At 39.1% G+C, this 20,766-nt stretch overlaps 1 protein-coding gene across 1 annotated transcript in view; it reads right to left on the bottom strand.

The window, feature by feature from the left end:
- The window catches only part of PRUNE2 (prune homolog 2 with BCH domain), a gene marked incomplete at its 5' end in the record, with an annotated part of 185,171 nt that overhangs the window by 72,977 nt on the left and 91,428 nt on the right, over positions 1-20,766 (bottom strand). Inside the window, one exon of the mRNA XM_084629293.1 lies at positions 824-982. Within this exon, the coding sequence (XP_084485419.1) occupies positions 824-982 (159 nt within the window). The remainder of the gene's footprint in view (positions 1-823; positions 983-20,766) is intronic.

Genomic DNA, 20,766 nt, shown 5'->3' with positions numbered 1-20,766 from the left:
ATGTGGCCAAAATTACCTTCTGAGATTTTCACCTAAGATGAAGAAAATCTTACAAGATGCTCAGAGTGGAGCTCAGAAGCACTTCCTCCATTTTTGTCCAAAATTTCATGAAAATAGCTGGCAACTTTTGTTGCTGTTAAAACCCAAACTCAAATCAGAATCCTGAACTTTACCTTATATCTAATCCAAATCTAAACATGAAAACAGTCCCTTTGGTTTTCCTCTCGTTTATATTGTATATGTGTTCACAACCCAGATCGCCATTGAGTAGGCCACAATGAAACACACAATCAAGTCAAATCAACACAAAAATGTTATGAACATTTTTTAATGAAAAGTCATCTGTATATCCCCCGTCTCTTTCTTTTGACCACTGGATCTTGCTGCATGACTGCTCTGGAACACTGTCAAATATGGTAGTGCTTTGTTATGCAATACATAAATAATGCAAGAGATAAAGTGGGTGAGGTAATATCTTTTATTTGACCAACTTTTGCTGGAAGAAGGAACAAGCTCAGATCTGGGAAAGAGCTCTGTGAAGCTTAAAAACATCTTTCTCCCTTCTTCCATAAACAGAAGGTGGTCACCCACTTTAACTCTCTCATATTCTGGGCCCAACATAGCTTCAGCAATACTGCAAACATAAACAATGCAGTCATTCCACATCCATGACAATAAAGTGTTGTAGCACCCACACCATCACATGTTAAATGGTTATTCAGTGTTTTAATTTAATTTTAACCCATTTAATTATACAATAACTATTTTCAAGCATACTCAGTTCAGGAAGGACAATGTTTCATTCTTTCTTTATAGTACTTACTTGATTGCATAGCTCTAAGTTTTCTGAATACACCACTATCTGTCGCTTAGCCTGCTCATCCTCTGCTAAATAGTTGGCCAAAATCACAAGAACATCAAAACCATATTTATCTATAAATGCTTTCAGGTCACCAGTGATATTCCTGTGAAATATGCAATCCTGAAATATAACAGAAAATTATATAGTAAAGGATTTGATAGCTTATTCTTAGAACTCGTCATCAAAGATATATCAGTTTCCACAAAACTTTTATTAAGAAGCTCCTGGGGTGAGAGACAGACACTCTATACCTAGATGGTTAGGGAACTGACCTGGGATGTGGGACATCCGCTGTTCTTTCTGATTTAGAACTGAATTTTTCATCCTACAGCACTCAAAATCAACCATAACAGAGACTTGACCCTGAACCTCTCACATTCCAGATCAGTGCACACATGCACAAGTCCTTTTTTGTGTAAATATTTGAGAGAGTTTGGTTTTGTTCTGCATTGGAATGAAAAGAAATTCTGAAACCTTGAAAGTTTTCATAAAATGGAATTGTCATCCTCCGGGCAACTGTACTTATTTCCCTTGCTCTTTAGAGCTCAATGTTTGGGCAAGCCATCAACCATGTTAAAGTACAAGTCAGTGTGGTAGCATGGGTATAACTGAGAGCAGAAGCATATCCTAATTGTTATAACAATTATCACCAGCCTTACTAAAGTCAGACAACAGCTGTGATTTCAAGAACCATCCTCACAGCACAATTAAAAGACATGTTACTTTTCATAATTTTTATTCACCGTGTGCAGTATATCTACCCTCTTAGAAGCTTGCAAGTATTCTTGCCTTACCTGTTAGTCTGATTTGTTATTGTAGGGTTGCTTATGAGCAATGGGCTGCTGCAATGCCCAGAATAGAAACATTTGCTTTAGAAAAATGTATATATAAAGGATTTATGATTTTGTCATAATGTTATATTTAAAATAACTATGCTAACAGAATGTTATTAAGGTTGCAAAGTCAAACACTGAAAAATTAGGAAAAGCCACATTTAAGTTGCTTGTGCAACTTTAATTTTGTCCCTTGTTCATCTGCATTATGATATACCCTTTAATTATATTATCACATACTATTTTATTCACAGAATTCCTGCCTCATTCAGCACCTAATCCAATGCTCTTTGAAGTCATGCAATGCTTTCCAAAATAGTGACAGGCTGTAATCTCCAGCAATAGAGATATGTTAGCTGGTTCTATAAGAAAAAGATGTGAGACAATGTAGTTTTAAAATTTGTACACAAGAGTGGCTATCATAATTCACTGAACAACAAATACACATAATTATGAAGAAAATTGCACCAAATACTGTTGGGCTAGATTCTCATTTACTTAAGGCCCCTCTAAACCACTCTGACACTGGAAATGGGCTTTAAAGTAGGTCTAAATATACAAAAGTACACTACAAAATTATGTCGACCTAATTTATGGCACCGTACAGACACTGCAGTAATTAAATCGCTTTTGCATGTCCACACTACCCTTCTTGTGTCAGCGGTGCGTGTCGTAACCAGGGTATTTGCACTGATTTAGTTGCCTTATGCCAACCTAACTCTGTAGTGTAAACCAGGCCTTAGATTTTCCAACCTAAACCAGGTGTATCACTTTTAAGTGTTGGTAACAGAAACACATGCAGTACCTATGATCTCTGTCTGTCTTTCTGTAGTTCTCAGTTCTGACAGCCACCCAGTGAAATAATGAGCAAAGTCTGAGAAAACATTTGTATTCTTCCCTTGTGCTTGTGCTATTTGTATTTGAGATAATGTATTGTTGTCTCCTAGCGAAGCACAATGTCATATGCTGTGATGGTTCTTCTGTTGCTGCCAAGCTATGCTCTCCCTGAATAAACAGTAGTTCATCATCAGTACAGCACAACTGTATATACAGGTTGGCATTTTATTCCCCACTCCCAATTCCCCAACCCCCAACTGACTTCTACCTGATAAACTGCTGTTTTGGTTACATGTATACAAATACAATTTATTAATCTGCTCAAACATGTCCAAAAATGTGTTTCATCTTCCCTTAAGTTAAAATTAAAACAAAAAAACTTTTTGTCAACTGTTTATAAAGTAAAAATATTGTTTTTCTACATTAAAGATGCATGTCCATCTTGCTTGGACATGTGGTATGTATTTCTGTGGTATGTAACAATGAGATTCAATGAGTGTTAGGATTGCTACACAATGAACACTGAGTGTTAGAACAATGAGTGTTACTAGGATTGCTGCACAAACTGATGGTAGCATCTTATTGTTGGACATCCGTATCAGGTTCCGATAGACTTACATCACAAGTAGTGCACAATGGCAAAAAGTTGTGAGAGACTGTGATGAAATGGTCTGAATTCCAAAATAAACACATTGCACATCTATTATCCTTTCAGAGGGCCAACTTGGCAGATGTGCTGAAAAAGCCACAAGTGCACCTACGGGGGGGAGCATGGCTTTCTGCCATCTTTTTGCTCCCTGGGGCAGCCAGGGGCCACTGCAGTCTCTAGTGTAACTTAGAGCAGCCTCAAGACCACATAAGTCACATGGGTTCATAAAAATCTCCTAGAGGATTTTATGCTGTCTATGATTGCAGTCAGGCATCCTATGACAAGGGGCAGCTGGAAGGAGCTGACAAAGAGCTGGTTACATAGACTCAAAATAATCTAAGGATTCTCCCACAGCAGGGACTTTTCAGTTTATAGTACCTCCCGCCCCACACCTTCCCGCCTTTACACTACTGGAGCAGCATAAAGGGGACTTAACATGGGCCAGAATCTGGCCTGCAGCATGTTTTCTGGCCATACAAAGTAACATTAATTAATGTTAATTAGGGCACTAAATTATGTTTCAATCCTGGACCTCATATTAACACTCCTTTTTAGTTTTTATATTGGATTTTTCTCACAGCAGTTGTAAAGGAGTTATTAAACATTCTTTAGACAATAAAATGATCCAGTTTTTAACAAGAAGCTAAACAAAGATGGATTTGATTGTCAGAATTCCTATCTCCATTGGAGCAGCAAGAGTAGACAGCAGAATTGTCAACAGGCTTTAAACTGAACCACTTTACTACAAACAGTGAATGGTCAATATTATACATGTCATTACAGATGCTCTGACCAAAACTGGCCAGGTGCTATACGTTAGATTCATGCTCTGAAGTCTGGAGTAGAGCATTCCTTGTTGACAGTGTCACCAGAATGCCAAGGATTGAAAGAAGCATGAAGATGAACTATAAAGATACTATCCCTAGACATTTTCCCTCTCCAGTTCAGGGATGAGCAACACTAGGAGGTCAGTATGCCCACCATTTGCTCTCAACCTCTTGTGCAGATAAAGAGAGGATTGTATCAGCTGACTGGGATTCTTTCCGTCTTTCCAGTCACGATTTAGGAATATCAATATGGCAACTTTAATGATTTTAAATGGCACTAAATAAGTTTTAAAATACAAAATTATCTTGATTCAGAAAATAATAGTCTAGTAAGATTTTTTTTTCTCAGCACAGGAGAGGTTGTGGGGAGTTGAGTGCAACCAGACAGCTGGATTCAGCTCCTTGATTCCTGGGATACGTTTTGGCCCTGTTGCAACTTATTGTTATTATTATTTATTTGCATTACCATATGACTAGGAGCCATAGTCATGCACCAGGACCTCATTGTGCTAGGCACTGTACAAACACAGAGCAAAAGACAGCCTCAGTCCCAAAGAGCTTACAATCTAAGTATAAAACAAGAGACAACAGGTGAATACAGACAAACAGATGGGGGAGTACAAAGATACAATGAGACAATATTGGCCAGCATGAGAGTCTGTGATCTAAGCACAACAGAGGCCTACCCATTGTCAAATTGTTTGTAGACATCAGTGAAACTGATTTAAATTAAATGAATGGATTTATATCAGTGAGACTGAGGACAGAATTTGGCCAAAGGGTATCAGACTGAACACAAGCTTCCAAGGTGAGGAGCATCTATGGGAGGACTGTAGTAAGGCTGTGTGAATAGCCTGAACCTAGGTCTGGGAACCATGGCACAATTCTAATTGAAGTGAACCCCAATCCCCTCTTGATTTCAAACGGGTTCTGCATTCTATGCAAACTGCTCACACGGCCCTCATATAAACACAAATATTCTAACTGAAACCTTTATGATTTATGCTAGCCAATTTCCATTATTATGTTTAAAAGATTCAGTATTAATAAATTACGGAAATGTTGACAGGCAAATGATTTATGAGAACATAAAATGCATAAATTATAGATGTGATTTATTCACTTTTTGTCATTCACTCTATAACTGGTAAACAAAGATGTTTCTCCATTTTTACCACAAATTGGTTTTCTATTTATTTTCATCAGGCATCCATGGAACTTGTGGGATTTAATATTTAGGGCCTGATTCTCATTTACACTAAATCCTCTTTGCACCTACCTGGCAGTGTAAAGGAGGTCTTAAAGTGCATATAAATTACAATTTTTTTGCCTCAGTACACTCCTATTCTGAATTCTACCATCCCAACACAGTCTGAAACTAAAATGGTCAATCACAAAAGACATTAATTCCATCTGAAAGGAAGACTAAAAGTTGTGAAATTGTTACTGCAAGGGAGCAGCAAAAATGGAAATGGAAATACTCATCTTTCCAACTTCAAAGGGGTTTTTACTAAATGGATCTAGCTAATTACTTTGCCCCCAGAGCTTTTTTGTATCTGGTTCTGTTAGGGTTCTGTGCTATAATGAACTTATATTTCTTCAACTTTCATATATTGTATGATATGGGGGTAGCCAGTCTGGCAATTTTGGGAAGTCTGACTGTACCATTTATGAATTCTGGTTCCTATTATAAAATTGCTGTAGGCATATACCTCCCAGACCAGAGACAATAGCTCATAGTTAAGGATTATCAGTACCTGAGTAGGCGTTCCTTGGGGAGAACGAAAGAGGAACTGACTCCTAGGGCAGTGCTTTTCAAGCTATCTGATGTGGGGGACAGGCATTTTTTTTCCAATGTGCGTGCAGACCGGCAGCTGATGGCTCACGGACCTGCACCGGTCCGTGGACCACCACTTTGAGTAGCACTGTCCTAGGGAGTAACCAATTCTCCTTCAACAGGTAGTTGGGCACTCAAAGTGTGGAATCTTACCAAGGGCAGAACAAAGATACCAAGGTGATGATACTACCTTGTAAAAATGGCTCACAGGAGTAAGACTTAGGGAAACGCACAGGAATTTTGGGAAAGAGGATGATCTGACTAAGCTCAGGGAAGGCAAGCTTGTGGGAGAAGGTTCCATGTTTCAGAATCCAAGCAGTGCACTAAAGCAGAAGGACCCTGGATGACTATCCATTACTCTGGCCCAACCCCAAAGAATGCTCTCGAAGAGTGGTGAGGAAACGGAGGTAGGGGAACACATGTTGGGTTTATTACTTTTATGTAGGTGTGTGTATTTCTCATGCTATTAAAGAAAGAGCAATAGGGTTTTAGAAACTTGTGCAGTGTCTGTGTGTGTGTTAAGTGTTACACCTACCAAATGATCTCTTTAAAAGATAAACCAGAAGGTGCTCATCTTCTAGTGGAGTTATAGGAGACAGTGTGTAGTTGTTTAAATAATGGAAGAACCTGAGGGGTCAGCACTGGTTTCCAGGGCTGGCCAAGGAACCATGTGGTCACAGCTCCCAAGAGAGGCTGCCATATAGAATATCTGTACCCCAAGAGTGTGCCCAGAGTCCCTAAGACAGCAGGAGTGCCTGGATTTTGTTCAGACTGTGGAGGCTTAACACACATGGCATCCAATGACTGGATCCTCTCACAGCAATCTGGTGAGTGGCCGAGAGGTGGCGCTTGGTGGAGCTGTGACAGCCAGGGATTCTTATCTTGGGACAAGTCAGAAATAGTGGCTTATTTTATATGCCTTCCTTTCATTCCATTCTCCATGATCTTCTGGAAGATATCAGGAGGAAATGTCTTTGAGTTGTGGCTGTGTTGTCTAGGGCTTCCCTGGATGTTTGTGTGTGTGTGTGACTGCATAGTCTAAGGGGCAGATTTTCAAAGGCACAAAGAGGAGCTAGGTGCCCAACTCCCACTGAAAGTCAACTAGAGTTAAGTACCTAACATGTTTTGGCACTTTTGAAAATCTCACCTTGTGTGTCTAACTCCCCATTGAGAATATTCCTCCAAGTCCTCCAAGTATCCAGTGATGGTGAACATGAAGAGCTGGAGGACACAATCCAGAGAATAAAGCTAATAAGGTATTTGGGGATGTGTCGTGGACTGAGTGAATATTTCCTAAGAGTATATAGATTGTCTCTTAGTATTTTCCCAGGTCAGCCTTCATATCACATTTTGCTGTTCAGAAGTTGGCTTTGACAAAGGCGATGAAGTTGGCTTTTTATATTGAAACTACCAGTGCAATATTCTGGTTCAATTCAGACAGCAGCATAGCATCTCTCCCTACCACAGCAGTATACAGGAATGCGGAACAGCCAGCTCTGTAGTTAAAATTTTGAATTGCACCCAGGGTGGACTGGCAGCCAGTGTATAGAGCAGAGAAGTAATATGCTCACTTCTGACTGCCCCTCTGATGTGGTAAGCAGCCACAGTCTGTACTAGTTGAAGCTTTCATGGGGGCTTAGGTAGTGGACTACAGTAGTTTAGCCTGGAGATGATGAAGACCTAGAAAACGCAGACAAAGTCTGCATCGGAGAGGAAAGGACACAATATCTGAGACAGCTGAGATGATAATAGGAAAAAGAATTTCTGGCTACTGCTGCTATCCAGAAATCCGAGAACACTGATGGATACAACAAGAACCTGAAATTGAAAACCCACTGAGACAAAAGGGTAGGAACACCTAGTAAATAGTGAACAGTCATAACCTCATTCATGTCCTCAGAGTACTTTCCCCAGCCACCAGTGTCACTCCCATCTCACCAAATAAAGAATCCCTCGCAAAATAAACCTGCACCCCTCATTCCAGTAGATTCCACGGTGATTGCGGCAAGACAAAGAGATTCCTGCCTCATGAAGAAAATTTGTCACGTAAAAGCCAAATACGACTAGTACTCTGTATGGTAGCTCAGCATGATGCAGTTCTCTTATTTCTGAGTCAGAGGGCTTCAAGTTCAAATACCAGCTGAGGAACCCAGCCATGCTCCCTCGAATATTACCCAAGTATGTCTCTGAGATGCTGTGCTGCTGATAGTGTCATTCTTCAGAGGAGACATAAAACCAATGTCTCCTTATTCACTCTGTTGTCAGGAAGATTTACACCATATGGCCAACAAAATGACAACATCGCTCACATTAGTATTACCAGACAGTAGCTAACATTATTTCAAATATTTAAGAAAGGCTGCTCGCTGGTACATAAAACTTTCTAAAGTTTCCTGTATAATGCTGGTATATCAATAATGATATATGTTTGATATAAAGTGCTTTTGAATAGTCATTTCAGTGAAGTGTGTCCACAAAGTAGCTAAAACATGTTGTGCTCTGAGATAGATTTCTGTAATTATTCCAGCTAACATAAAAATATAGGCTTCATTTGTGACAAGCAAGATAAATATCCTCTTAAAAAAAAGATTTTCTACTACTCATCATCATAAGAGTCAGGTTCTTCCAAATGGCAGAGTATCACAAAACTTAGACAATTCATGGGAGATTGGAACTACGGAACCTTTAAGAACAAACTTTCTATAGCTGTGTAAATAAACATCAGTAGAATACTGCATTTATTACAAATGTTAACTGGGAATATATTATTTCCTGCAGAAATGGAAGACTACCAATGATTTCACAAACTTAACTGCCAATTCAAAATTCATTATAAACACTGTAAAAATAAATATGCTCATGGAGTTAAAGAAATAGCATAATAAGAAATACAATAAGGGCACAATGAAACAATGGGGAAGGTCAATTACCTATTACTTTTTGGTAAGATTTTTTTACTTTAGTATTTTAGCTCTTGTTGGTTTAAAAATTGTTTGCACAAGCACTCTGTAGCTGTAAAGCACTATGTATATATTTTACTAGTTTTCATGCTGTCCTTTATTTACTCTTGTAACAAAGGCAAAACTATTGTAAACAGGTACAGTATAATTTTAAATAAGTGTCCCAAACTATGTGGCATAGTGATCAGCTCTTTGCAAGAAAAGCCAATATCTTTGCGTTCCTACAACAAACTCCAAACCATTTCCTTCAAAGTGTGAGTTGTGAGTAATATCAGGTTGTATACATAATGTATATAAGAAGGCTCATATTAATATAACATGATGAAATGATGTAAATAACCAAACCAAACGGTAAAATTTAAAGGAGAATATTTTGTTTTATTTTCCAGGTCATTTAGTCAATGTAATTTAGAATGTATTCCCCAAAGTAAATTGGAGTTTACAAAAATCTGAATAATTTTGAAGCATTTCTAGGCTTGACAAATTCAATAATTGTGTGTCTTTATTTTAACTTACAGAAAGTGGATTACATATGTTTAATAGTACTGGTAAAAATTAAACTATTTTTCTCTGTGCAAGGTAATGTTTCAGCAGTTATAGGAATATTGTCTATTTAACAGTGGTCATGTTTGCAAACCTGAACAATTTTACTTGACAAGAAACCTCTGAACAACACTTAAAAGTGAATTGTAATTTCTCCCTCTCTAGTAACACTTTCTGATTTATGACATCCAACAGTCACTTATCCAAGTGATCACTGTAAATGTACATTACACACACTTCTGAGTCTTCTGAGCTAACTGTGTCAATATTAACCTGACCATATTAAGAACAAACTGTCTCTTTTGTTCTCCACACTTCTCACATGGAGAGCACAATATGGCTTTTGTCAGAGGTGCTCCATCATTTTGGCTCAAGGAAACTGCCAGTACAGTTTGGGATTCGTTATTCATGGGCAGATATCCTGATGGGTCTAATGAAGCCTTTCTGCTGACAACTCATTTGCTAAAAATACCCAACCATCACAAAGTAAAAGTGAAGAATATAATTGTGTCTCTATTAAAATTTTCTTAATAAAAGCAACTATTTCTAACCATAATGATTCACAAGTTGAGACGTGCTTTATCTCATTAGACCTTCTTTGTATTTCATGGTCACTACTTCTGCTTTCCTGTTTCTTTCTGTGTGCTCCAGAAAACTTTACGACATACTTAAATTGCAATATAATAGGGTAAACACCAATGTTATCGCACACATGCAGAGCTAACAGTCTGTGTGCCATTTGTTGTAAATCCAGACTAATTACTGGAAGCCCCCTCCTGAAAACAGACACAATCCACTTTTATACAAGTTTTCAGGTAAGGTCAAGAAATTGAAAAAAAATTATAGCGAAATCACATAGATATTTATTAGAATAGATCTAAAGCACATAAATGCATTTATTGTTCTAGCCCTCTTTGGTATCCACCACTGGTGGATCTGCTTAATACAAAATCCTGTGCTCTCCATGAGAGAGGTTTATGTTCATCTGGCACATGTACCAATCTACCTATATGCAATTTTGCTGTTACTACCACTAATATCCAAGCACCATGTATATGAATAAAGGTAATATCAATCTGTCCCAAAAAGGACCTAAATTCTCCACTCCTCTTTTTATAGCTGCTGTTCTAAACTTCCAGGAAAAGGTCAAGTGAAAATGCTAAAGCAAAGAACAGAAAGAGAGGTGGTATCTGAGAGAGCTGCTTCTGTTCTGTTCTATTCTATTCTATATAAGTTCCTATACCACACTCTTTACTACAGAATCTGAGCACCTTGTACCTTGAGCTTAGCCAATTAAGGAATTTAAACATTAGGTCCCATATCCTGAAGTAGAGTTTGAATTGGATACAGAACAGTTAAAAAGCACAAAGCCCTGGTGTCTCTGCTGGACATTAATTGTAAGGATAAATTCTTGCTCTTCCTATTCAGAGCTGTGTTGCAAGAATAAAGTGGATTGGTGATAGTTGCGTGGTTCAGCAAGAATCATCCTGCCTATGCAAGGCAGAATAATTGTTCAGAGACGCACAGGGGAAATGAGACAATGGAAGTAAACCAAGAATTCAAGTATAACCAATGGAATTATCACATTGTGTTCAATGGAGGTGTGGCTGAACAGTTTCACTGATGCATTACATTCTCCACATCGGACACACATTTCCTGTTTGTTCACACAGAGTATAATAATCCATGCTTTTTGAAGGAATAATCCAAGATAAATAGCCTTTATCCACTGTTGATAACATTTCAGATGAGTACGGATTAAAACTCTGGTTTGTCTATTTCAATTTGTCTTTTTAACAAAACTTTGTAACTAATTTAAAATTCCTGTGCTTTATATGCATGTAGCACAAGCCGAGATGGGGTTCTGGGAGTGCGTAAACTGAAAAGTCTCAAAATTCTGAAAAAAAAGTTATACAGGTAAACAACCAAATCTCATTTATATCAACCAGCATTTTCAAAGCTGCCTGGGGCAGCCAGCATATTTTGGCCATATTTTGAGTTTGGTAATAGGAGTATGGCCTTTCCGTATGTTAGAAGAAAATAAGAACTGTTATATTGGTTCAGGCAATTGATCCATCCAGTGGAACACCCTGCCTTCAGCAGTGGCCCATGCCTAACACTTCAGAAGTGACTCATCCTCCACCATAATAGACTTACGTAAACTGTGTGTTTTTGTCCATAGGTAAGAAGGAATCCTTCTGTTATGGGTAGGCAACATATACCCTAGACTAGAACATTGATTGATTACTCTTTTCAGAGTCTTAAAGCCCAATTCTTGAAACATTACAGTACAGAAAGTTCACTAATAGGAGTAGTTTCATAGCTTCTTGTGAGAAACTTTGTTAAAGACTTTTTGAAAGTCTACACAAATTAACTTAACATGCTCAAAGAATTTTGGTAGAGTGGAGACTCAGAAGCAGAAATAATTGGTTAACTCCTATTGTTACTGCATGAGAGATAAGAAATGATTAAGAGAGACAAGGTGGGTGAGGTTATATATTTTACTGGATCAACTTCTGTTGGTGGAATGGACAATCTTTCGGCCTTCACAGAACTCTTCCTCAGGATTGGGGAAGGTAACCAGAATGTTACCCTAGACGTGAGGAAAAACTCTGTGAAGGCCAAAAGCTTGTCCCTTCCATTACCTCACCCACCTTGTCTCTCTCAGATCCTGGGACCTACACTGTTACAACAACACTACAAACAAGAAATGATTACTTGATCTAATATTAAATAAACAGCAACTGACATTTGTCAGTGGTGTACAGACTGAGATGGTGTGCACTGGTATAACATGATGGCACTTACTAACTGGCATCATTAAGTCCAGCAGAGGCAAAGTTGGGTACAAGTTCAGGAGTTAAGGTAGGGATGGGGATGATTCTGAACTGGTGAGCTAGAGGGGAAACTCTGTTTACTGTATATTTGCTTGCCACATTTAAGAAAAAAAATGGATTTGCCCAAGAGCTGGTAAATCTTCCACTTGTTAATGACTTGAGGTTTTTCCTTTTTAATCAACACATTGTATCTATTCCTACAGTAATAAATGAAACTGCCATTTTGACTACAAATGTTTTTGTATCTTTAAGTTTTTAAAATTTACACTTCCCCATAGGCTGAAGCTCAGCTTCCCTTTTTCAGGTGCATTTTAGGCCTGTAAAATTTGTGACTATAACGTTGTCTCTGAAAAATAAATTACAGGAGCAAACGAGAGAATTTGCATTGCTAACTGCCTGATTTGTGTCTATATCACAAAACTGTAATCACAAGTACTCAGATTTGCACCCACCATTCTTACTGAGGGCACAAAAAATGGGTACAAATTGTACGGGAGGAAAATTGGATATGGAAAAAAAGAAGTCACGCTTTTGAAAATCTAGCTCTATACATCCAGGACAGAAAGATATAATGGAAGAAAGTATATGTCAGGGATTTGCTAAAGCACTGTATTTTTAAATACAGGCCCACCTGCCATTGAAAAGAGCAATTATATCTGTTTATACCCCTGTCAGTCTTCTTTGTATTACATTTTTCTTGCTATATAATATGCTAAGAACTTGCATCCAAATTTTCATTTCTTTTATTAGCTTGTAAATCCACTTAAAATATTATTGAGAAAACACAAACCTGCCAGGTGCAATCCTAAGATCAATGCTGAATCATGTGTAATATTTGATTTCATTGTTGATAGAGGAGAAAGAGATAATAGGCAAAATTAGCATGGGCCATCCTGCCGGGTGTGGTGTACTAAGCTATACAGAGGCATCACGAGTATACATACTGACCAGGAGCTGTACATTTTAGCCAGATAATCCTCAGATGTAAATGTATATGCAATAATTCATACCTTACAAAATAACTTGCATGCAAACATGGTCATAAAAAAACGCATTTCTAGCTGTCAAGAAAATTTCTGGCAAAATTAATCAACCATCCATCCATTCAGGCTCTTTGCATACCCTTTTGTCAAAGAGGGAATACTAAGACATTTCTTTCCTCTTCCATGCACTCATTGCAATGGTTTGTAGAATCCATCAAGCTTGAGTTGATTTATTGAACTGTCTCTTAGCTCAGCAGTATAACTACGGCAAATGAACTGGTAACTTTTCCCAAAACAGTCGTGATTCAACAATATCTGGTTTATTTAATTCCTTATAACTTCAGATTAAAGATTTCTTAAAGGGCCTGACATGCATTCTTCCACAGCTCTATGTGCAACCTGGTTCTGAATATTTTGTTTAAAATTCCATTTCTTAGTGATCCGATGGGTTTGATTTACAGATGGCTGAAACTAGTATCAACCTAGCATCTTTACACTAAATAGTGCAGTTCTTCAGGTAGTTTGTCTGCAGAGACAATTACATTTTAATTCAATGTTTTATAAACAGGACAAATAAAAATTGTTTATTTCATTTACATGAGGTGCTTTACATACTGTAGTTTCTCATGTTCATTATCACTCTAAAAACTTGCAGATGTTCAATCACTTAGGGGTTTTATTTTATTTTTTTGCATTTAAGCAAATAAGTTGCATGCAAACTGAAGTTATTTTCATATTTATTTCAGACATATCACCAGGTAAAGAGGTTATAAAGGGTACTTAAACCATAAAGAATACAGATATGCCAAACAGCCTGCAATACTGTTTAAACATGGATTTTATCCCTGAGCACCGTCCACTGAACCCCACAGAGCACATTCATCACTCACCAGCTTTGCATTTTTCTTCACAAAGATATATGACCTTTGCCTATTAGATTTCATTAGCAGGGCACCATACAAGGCTCCTCCGCAGATGACAGGATAGAGAGCTAAACATCCTCGCCTGAAGGATTTGTGGGAACAAGCCCATCTTCAATCTTTGTCCCTGGGAGGCACTTTTAACACCTGCCAACCACAGCACTATCATCAGAAAAACATTTAGAGATTTATCTTCAGGCTGGTGATTATAAGAGATAATTTGTTTGGAGTATGTATAAAGTTGGTCTAGCATAAACAAACTAGAGGCTCGAATTACATCACGAACCTCATTAACTATTGATTTAACCACTGCAAACCCGTGAAAGAACAGACATTATCTCGAAACATTAATTCTTCCTAAACATAATCAAGAAATGCAGGGCATGACTGTTTAAAAATGCTCTGTTTTAATACTGATTTTTACAGACACTTTTAATTTTCTCCCCTAGGCTGCAATTGGAGGGTAGTTACAAAAATGATAATGCAAATATCTGTAGTTTTCTTTTTTAAAAAGTGCTGTATCTCACAGGTCGTCATCATCATAGAGGGGATGCAGTTCCCCCCTTAACTTCAGTGGGACATTTACCTGAGAACAGCAGGACTGGACGACTGTTTGGCAGGAGGAAGCTAGCAGTACTATGGACCAAGTTCTTTGCACAATGGGCACCGTCAGATATACGTTGCCAGAAAAATGATATACACAGAGTGTGTCTTACACAGAAGATAACTGTTTTTCAGATCTTCAGAAAACATGCTCATTCAAGTTAATAAAACATCAGTTCATTTCTGAGCAAAGAACATATTTATAAAAAATGTAATTAGGTTTACCTCTGAAGACATTAATTCTGTAGTATCATGGGGTGTTCACACCATACCAATCCGGAAAGGATGAAGGAAGCTGAGAAAGGGGCCAGTTAGTGAGACAGACCACACATGAGGGGTTTAGACTGGAGAAGCAACCCCTCATTGGAAGATGGAGCTCAGCTGAGCAGTAGCAGCTGGGCTAGTATAAAGCTAGGATGCGGGCAACAGAAATTGGTTGCAGTGAGGCAGTCTGCAGCTATCCTCTGTACATTAGAGAGGGAAGGAGGGAACCCAGGGAAAGAGTAAGACCCTGGGAGCCTGACTCAGAGGGAAGGGTATATCCAGAAGATAGAACAGTGGAGAAGAAAGCCTGTGGGTAGAAAGCAGCCCAGTGAGAGAGCAGCAAGCTTAGGGACTGAGCAGACCTTGGTTGCATGTTGTAGGGACCCTGGAACTGGAACTCAAGAGTTGCGGTTAGGCCTAGGTAAAATTCCCTACCATCTATTAACAGAGTGGCATTGCCTGGACAGCAGGTCCAGAGGCTCTATACCCTGGAAGGAGAAACCTTGTAGTGACCTGGCCAGAGGTCTGAGTTATGAAAGGAAGCTATAGCTCCTGGAGTAAGAAAGGGATTGTAGACAGAAAGAGGTCAACAGGTTGAGAGACCACAAGGGGAAGTGTCAGACCTGGAAGAAATCTATACACCAGGACCACCAGGAGGAGGCACCACCTACAGTGAGTGGACCCCATGACACATGGACTCAAATCTCTCCTGTGCCTGAGTGCTGCCGGGCACAGGAAAAGAGAGGGCTATCTGTGCACTAGTTAAGTTACAGCTCCTAGACCAAGGATAGTCAATTATTTTTTGTCAAGGTCCAAATTTCTTGGTCAAGGTCCAGACTACAGAGAAAATAATAAAACAACAACAATAATGATAATAATAAGTAAATAAAAAAACTTCAGGGTCTGTTCAAAAGCATTTGTTGGTTTGTATTTGGCCCACAGTCTGCCCAGTGACTACCCCTTTCCCAGACCCTGCATTGGCTGACATTAGCATCAGCTAGAGAAGTCTATGGACTGCTCTAACTTCTACCATTGTTGGACTGGCCTAGCAGAGTTCTATTCTACCATGCCTCTGGCATGTCGTCTCCCTTCCCTCACTTCTCCTGAGATGGAGGGAGGGGTAGCTGGTCATGAGCCATCTCCATTAGGCTTATGCCAGCCAAGTATTCACCTATATAAGGAAATTCTCTGCTCACCCCTTTGCACAAAGTAGCTAAATTATAGTAGAGAATCTGTCTTTGTGTTTAAGTTTAGGTTGCTTAGAATTAACTAATTAGCTACATCCTGATTTGTTTGTACTTAATATCCAGATGTGAGTGTTTCTTAGATTAGGGTGGGTTGTGAAAGTAATCAGAATCTTCTGTATGGCATTGCAGAGCTTTTCCAGAGGGGAAAGCACCACACATTCAAAAAGAAGAGAGCAGAAAGTTCAGCAAATAAACATCCAGAATATAAAAATTTCTGTATAGTTAAGTGATAAGAATAAACAACATATAAACATGTACATCATTTCACTTAGCATGAAATGGTTGGAGATCCAGAAAAAATGGAACAAAGGAAACAACTGTGGTTGAAAATATTTTCTTTATCAATGATGCTGTTTCCTATAGAGAAATGCAGCCACAGTGCCAAATGTAAAGCCAGCTGTAAGGGTCCAGATTTACATACCTTTCACATTCTTCTGGTTCACTCTGCATTTAAATTACACCAATGGAGAATTAATCTCAGAATTTGGCCCAAAGTGTCAACTTAAAATCCCTCTTAAAAGAGCCAAACTGTGGATTGTATCTAACAATGTCATATTTCCTTCATTAAATTATCAGCTGGCATTTACGCGAAAGAAGCTACTCAGGACAATAATGGTAGGTGGGGAAGGGGTTCTCCCCTCAAGGTTCTTTGCTTAACAGGGTATATTTTTGACAATTTTGCCATTAATGTTTCCCCAAGCTCAGCCCCTTAGGCTGTCTCACTTCTTCTGGCAACCTTTCTTCCAGCCCCTATCTTCAAGGAACTGCTGCTCCCTTCTCTCTCCTCACTCTATCTCACATTTTGTTTGACTCCTTCCCACAATCTTTCATTCCTCCAATCACGCTCTCTCCTCCAGAACTGCATTGTAAACCCGGGTCTGCAGGACCAGGCTCGTGGACTGTGTGTTTTCAAGCCCACACTTAAGTGTCCACACTGCATTGTAAAGCTGGATGTACAACTGCTAGTAGATCTGTGTCTCTCAGTCATGCTAGCACATCCATACTGCACTACACAGACCTTCTGGCTCATGTCTGTGGTTTTAGCTGCATCCACACTGCAAAAGAACAGGACTTAGACCCTAGTCAAAGTGGGACTTTGGCTCTGACTCACCCTCCCCACCCCCAGCAAGGTTCTACAACCCAGGTTCTGAGTTCTTGCTGACCTGAGTCAGACTGATTTGTGTGTGGATGGAACAGGGACTTAGACTCAAACCTGAGTCAGTGCCTGTGCTTAGTGTCAAGTGTAGACATAGCCTTTCTTCTTCTACAATCTCTTTCTCCACTCCAGTACTGCTGCCACTTCCCAGTGCATATTCTCTCCTTTAGACACCTGGTAATGCTCACAAGCTTCAGGTCACCATTTCCAAATTTGTCACTCTCCCTGTTACTGGATGGCCAGCTAGAACTGCTGATACCCATTCTATTTATTTGGTTAGTTATATCTAATATTTAACCATTTGAAAGTCTCTGAATCCTCAGGTTGAGCATACAGCTAGTGCTCCTGTCACCATTATCTTTCTTCTGTCTCCCCTATTCTGTCCTTGTGTTCATACTGTCTTCTCTTAAATTATACTGTAAGATCTTCAGGACAGGGACCATGTCCTTCTATTTGTGTGCACAATGGGGCCCAGCAAAATGGGGCCCAGACCTCACTAGGGTCTCTGGCACTACTGCAGTGCAAATAGTCGTTACTTGCCCCATCTGTCTGAATCCCCCTGAATCCATTACTTACTCATGTTGCATTCCGAGGCAAATACAGCCTGATCCAAACTCTACAGAAGTTAATGGAAAGACTCATTAGTATCAGTGGGCTTTGGAACAGGCCCGTATTACTATTTAAGTACTTCTTGCCATGATCAGCTCACTCAGCTGAAACTTGTCAGTAGCCATATCATTTCTGGAGGCCTGCGACTAGCAAAATGTACCACTTTTATGGAACAGCAACCCCACAAACTTTCACAAGGTGTGATCCCATAAATAAATTCTTAATCCATGAAGCAGAATGGGTGTGTAATTTACCTCAATATATTAGCTCAGCCCTTAGTACCAGATAGTCAAAACAATGTTTCACTCACACTATTCAAAAGAGAGAGAAATATAATTATAGTATATATTCTTTTTTAGTACATTTGCTTCCCGTAAAATGAGCTGAATTGGCATCACTGAACTGAACCCTACTACTGTATTATAGATTCAGCATGCGCAGCAGCAAAATAGACACCATCACATTTTCTTGTCATTGAACAGGAACCTTGACCTGGAAAACTTCTGAGGTGAAGGAGTAGTTCATTCTCCATGCCCATTCAGTTCTTAACCTCTCTGCTGAGGCTGTCCAAGGTTCTGATCCAGTTCCCACCGAAGTTAAGGGAATCCTTCCATTAACTTCAATGGAGTTGGATCTACTCTAAAAGGGCACCATTTATTATGACTGTTTCAGTGATGTGGACACCTGTCCATTAGGAACTGGACAGAGATGACCAAATATTTTGGATTAGCCACCAAAAAAGTTCCAATCTGTTTACAAAGATTATAGCTAGCAGTTCTTTGTAATTCACTGAAGTTTTGATAAGGATACTAATAAGCACTCATGGTTATGCGAGTTAAGAGATGCCTTCAGCAACTCATTTGTTAAACAGTCAGTTCCTTCAGATGAGATATAAGAGTCATTATCTACCCAAGCAAGAAAAAAAAAAGTTCTTTGCAGATGCTTATCCTATGCCATGCACTCAGCTACACTTGGTGAAAGCTCAGCAACTACGTATGGATTTGTTTTATACTGAAAATGGCCAAGGCAGAAAAAGTAAATGTTGAAATAATCAACGGTTCTACAAACAAAATATAAGCGGAGTTATGAGTGGATTGCACAGGTATTAATAAGGAGAGAATCTGGCTCAACTGTATTGAATTGAAAGCTTTCAACATGCAATGCCTAATTTTCCACTGTTCTACAACTTACTCAATTGTATATTTGATAATGGTATGGTTTTGCACTCATTATGCACCGGTATAAATGGCTACACAATGTGCAAAACAGTGAGTCTAAGTCCCAGAGTTTCTAAAATAACTTATTTGAGTTTCAGGGCCAGATACACTGCTCTAGTGGCATTAAAGTGATAAACTTGGCTTAACTGATCAACTATCGCAGTGGCACAAAGCAGCTGGAGAGTAATGGTGAATCTGGCACATATTCTCCACTTGCTGCTTGTATATAACACCCAATGGTTATAACTGAGAATGTGTACGTGGGTGACTAGGGGAGAATATCCCTCTTTCTCTGGGAGTTTAGTAAAGAGGTCAAATCTTGTGCTTGCTTGCAAGTTTCCATAAATAGCTAGAGTGGCTTACAAAATATGTACCTCCAGATAGGCTCAACATCCAATCCATTCGGCTTCCAAGGATGATACTACACTGATCTTGGTACAATTTATGTCCACTTGGTATTTCCACAACAGCACAAAGCAGATCTAAAGCTGGCCTATGTGGCTGGTGGAAACTTCCACCAGCAGAAGTGGGGGTGTTCATGTCAAGGGTAACTGTTCCAGCGATCATTAAATGATATGACAGCCTTTAGGGGCTGTGACGTTATTGACATAAACTGTGACCATACAGATCATTGTTGCAACCACTGTTATATATTTGCAGGAGATATTGTACAAAGGTTGTTGTGTGAGGTATCTATAAAAAGGTTATGATTTGCTGGTTATGATTATGCTATCTGTATGTGTATATCATTTTTGTAGCTGAAATTATGTGTATTGGCTATGTACTTATATCTCATTGTGTTTAATTTTAAGTAGCATTAGTGAAGCATTTGGTCAGCTTCTTGAGAAAGGAATTTGCAGATTAAGTGCCCAATCAAGAAACACTTAACTGACAATGGACCTTGGGAGACTCCAATCCACATATGAGAAGTCTTCCTGGGATGTTCAAGCTAGCATGTGAGCAATGGCTGCCGCCTGCAAACTGAGTCATTCATGGATATGTGTCTTGCCCAGGTGGCTACAAACGCCATCTTGTTGCTGTGATTTTGCACAGGAGAACAAAAAGGGGTTTCCGCCCACAAGAGAGAGAATATAAAAGGCCCTGGAAACCTCTCCATTTTGTCTTCAATCCTGCTTCTTACCTCTGGAGGAACCTTGCTACACTGAAGCTCTGAACAAAGGACTGAATGACTCATTCAAGCTGTGGATGTACTCCAGAGACTTGATTTAAGCCTGTAGTTTATTACATCACTACTATTAGCCTGAACCAAAAACTTTGCCATTACTGTATGTAATTGATTCCATTTAACCAATTTTAACTCTCATCTATCTTTCTTTCTTTTTATAAATAAATCTTTAGATTTTAGATTCTAACAGATTGGAAACAGTGTGATTTGTGGGTAAGATCTGACTTATATATTGACCTGGGTCTGGGGCTTGGTCCTTTGGGATCGGGAGAACCTTTTTTCTTTTACTGGGGTATTGGTTTTCATAACCATTCGTCTCCATAACAAGTGGCACTGGTGATACTGGGAAACTGGTGTGTCTAAGGGAATTGCTTGTATGACTTATGGTTAGCCAGT

Source organism: Lepidochelys olivacea (genome assembly GCF_965140295.1).
Source record: "Lepidochelys olivacea isolate rLepOli2 genome assembly, chromosome: 5".
Lineage (NCBI taxonomy): Eukaryota > Metazoa > Chordata > Testudines > Cheloniidae > Lepidochelys > Lepidochelys olivacea.
Note: the sequence above shows the minus strand (reverse complement) of the source record. Positions and strands in the feature narration are given on the sequence as shown.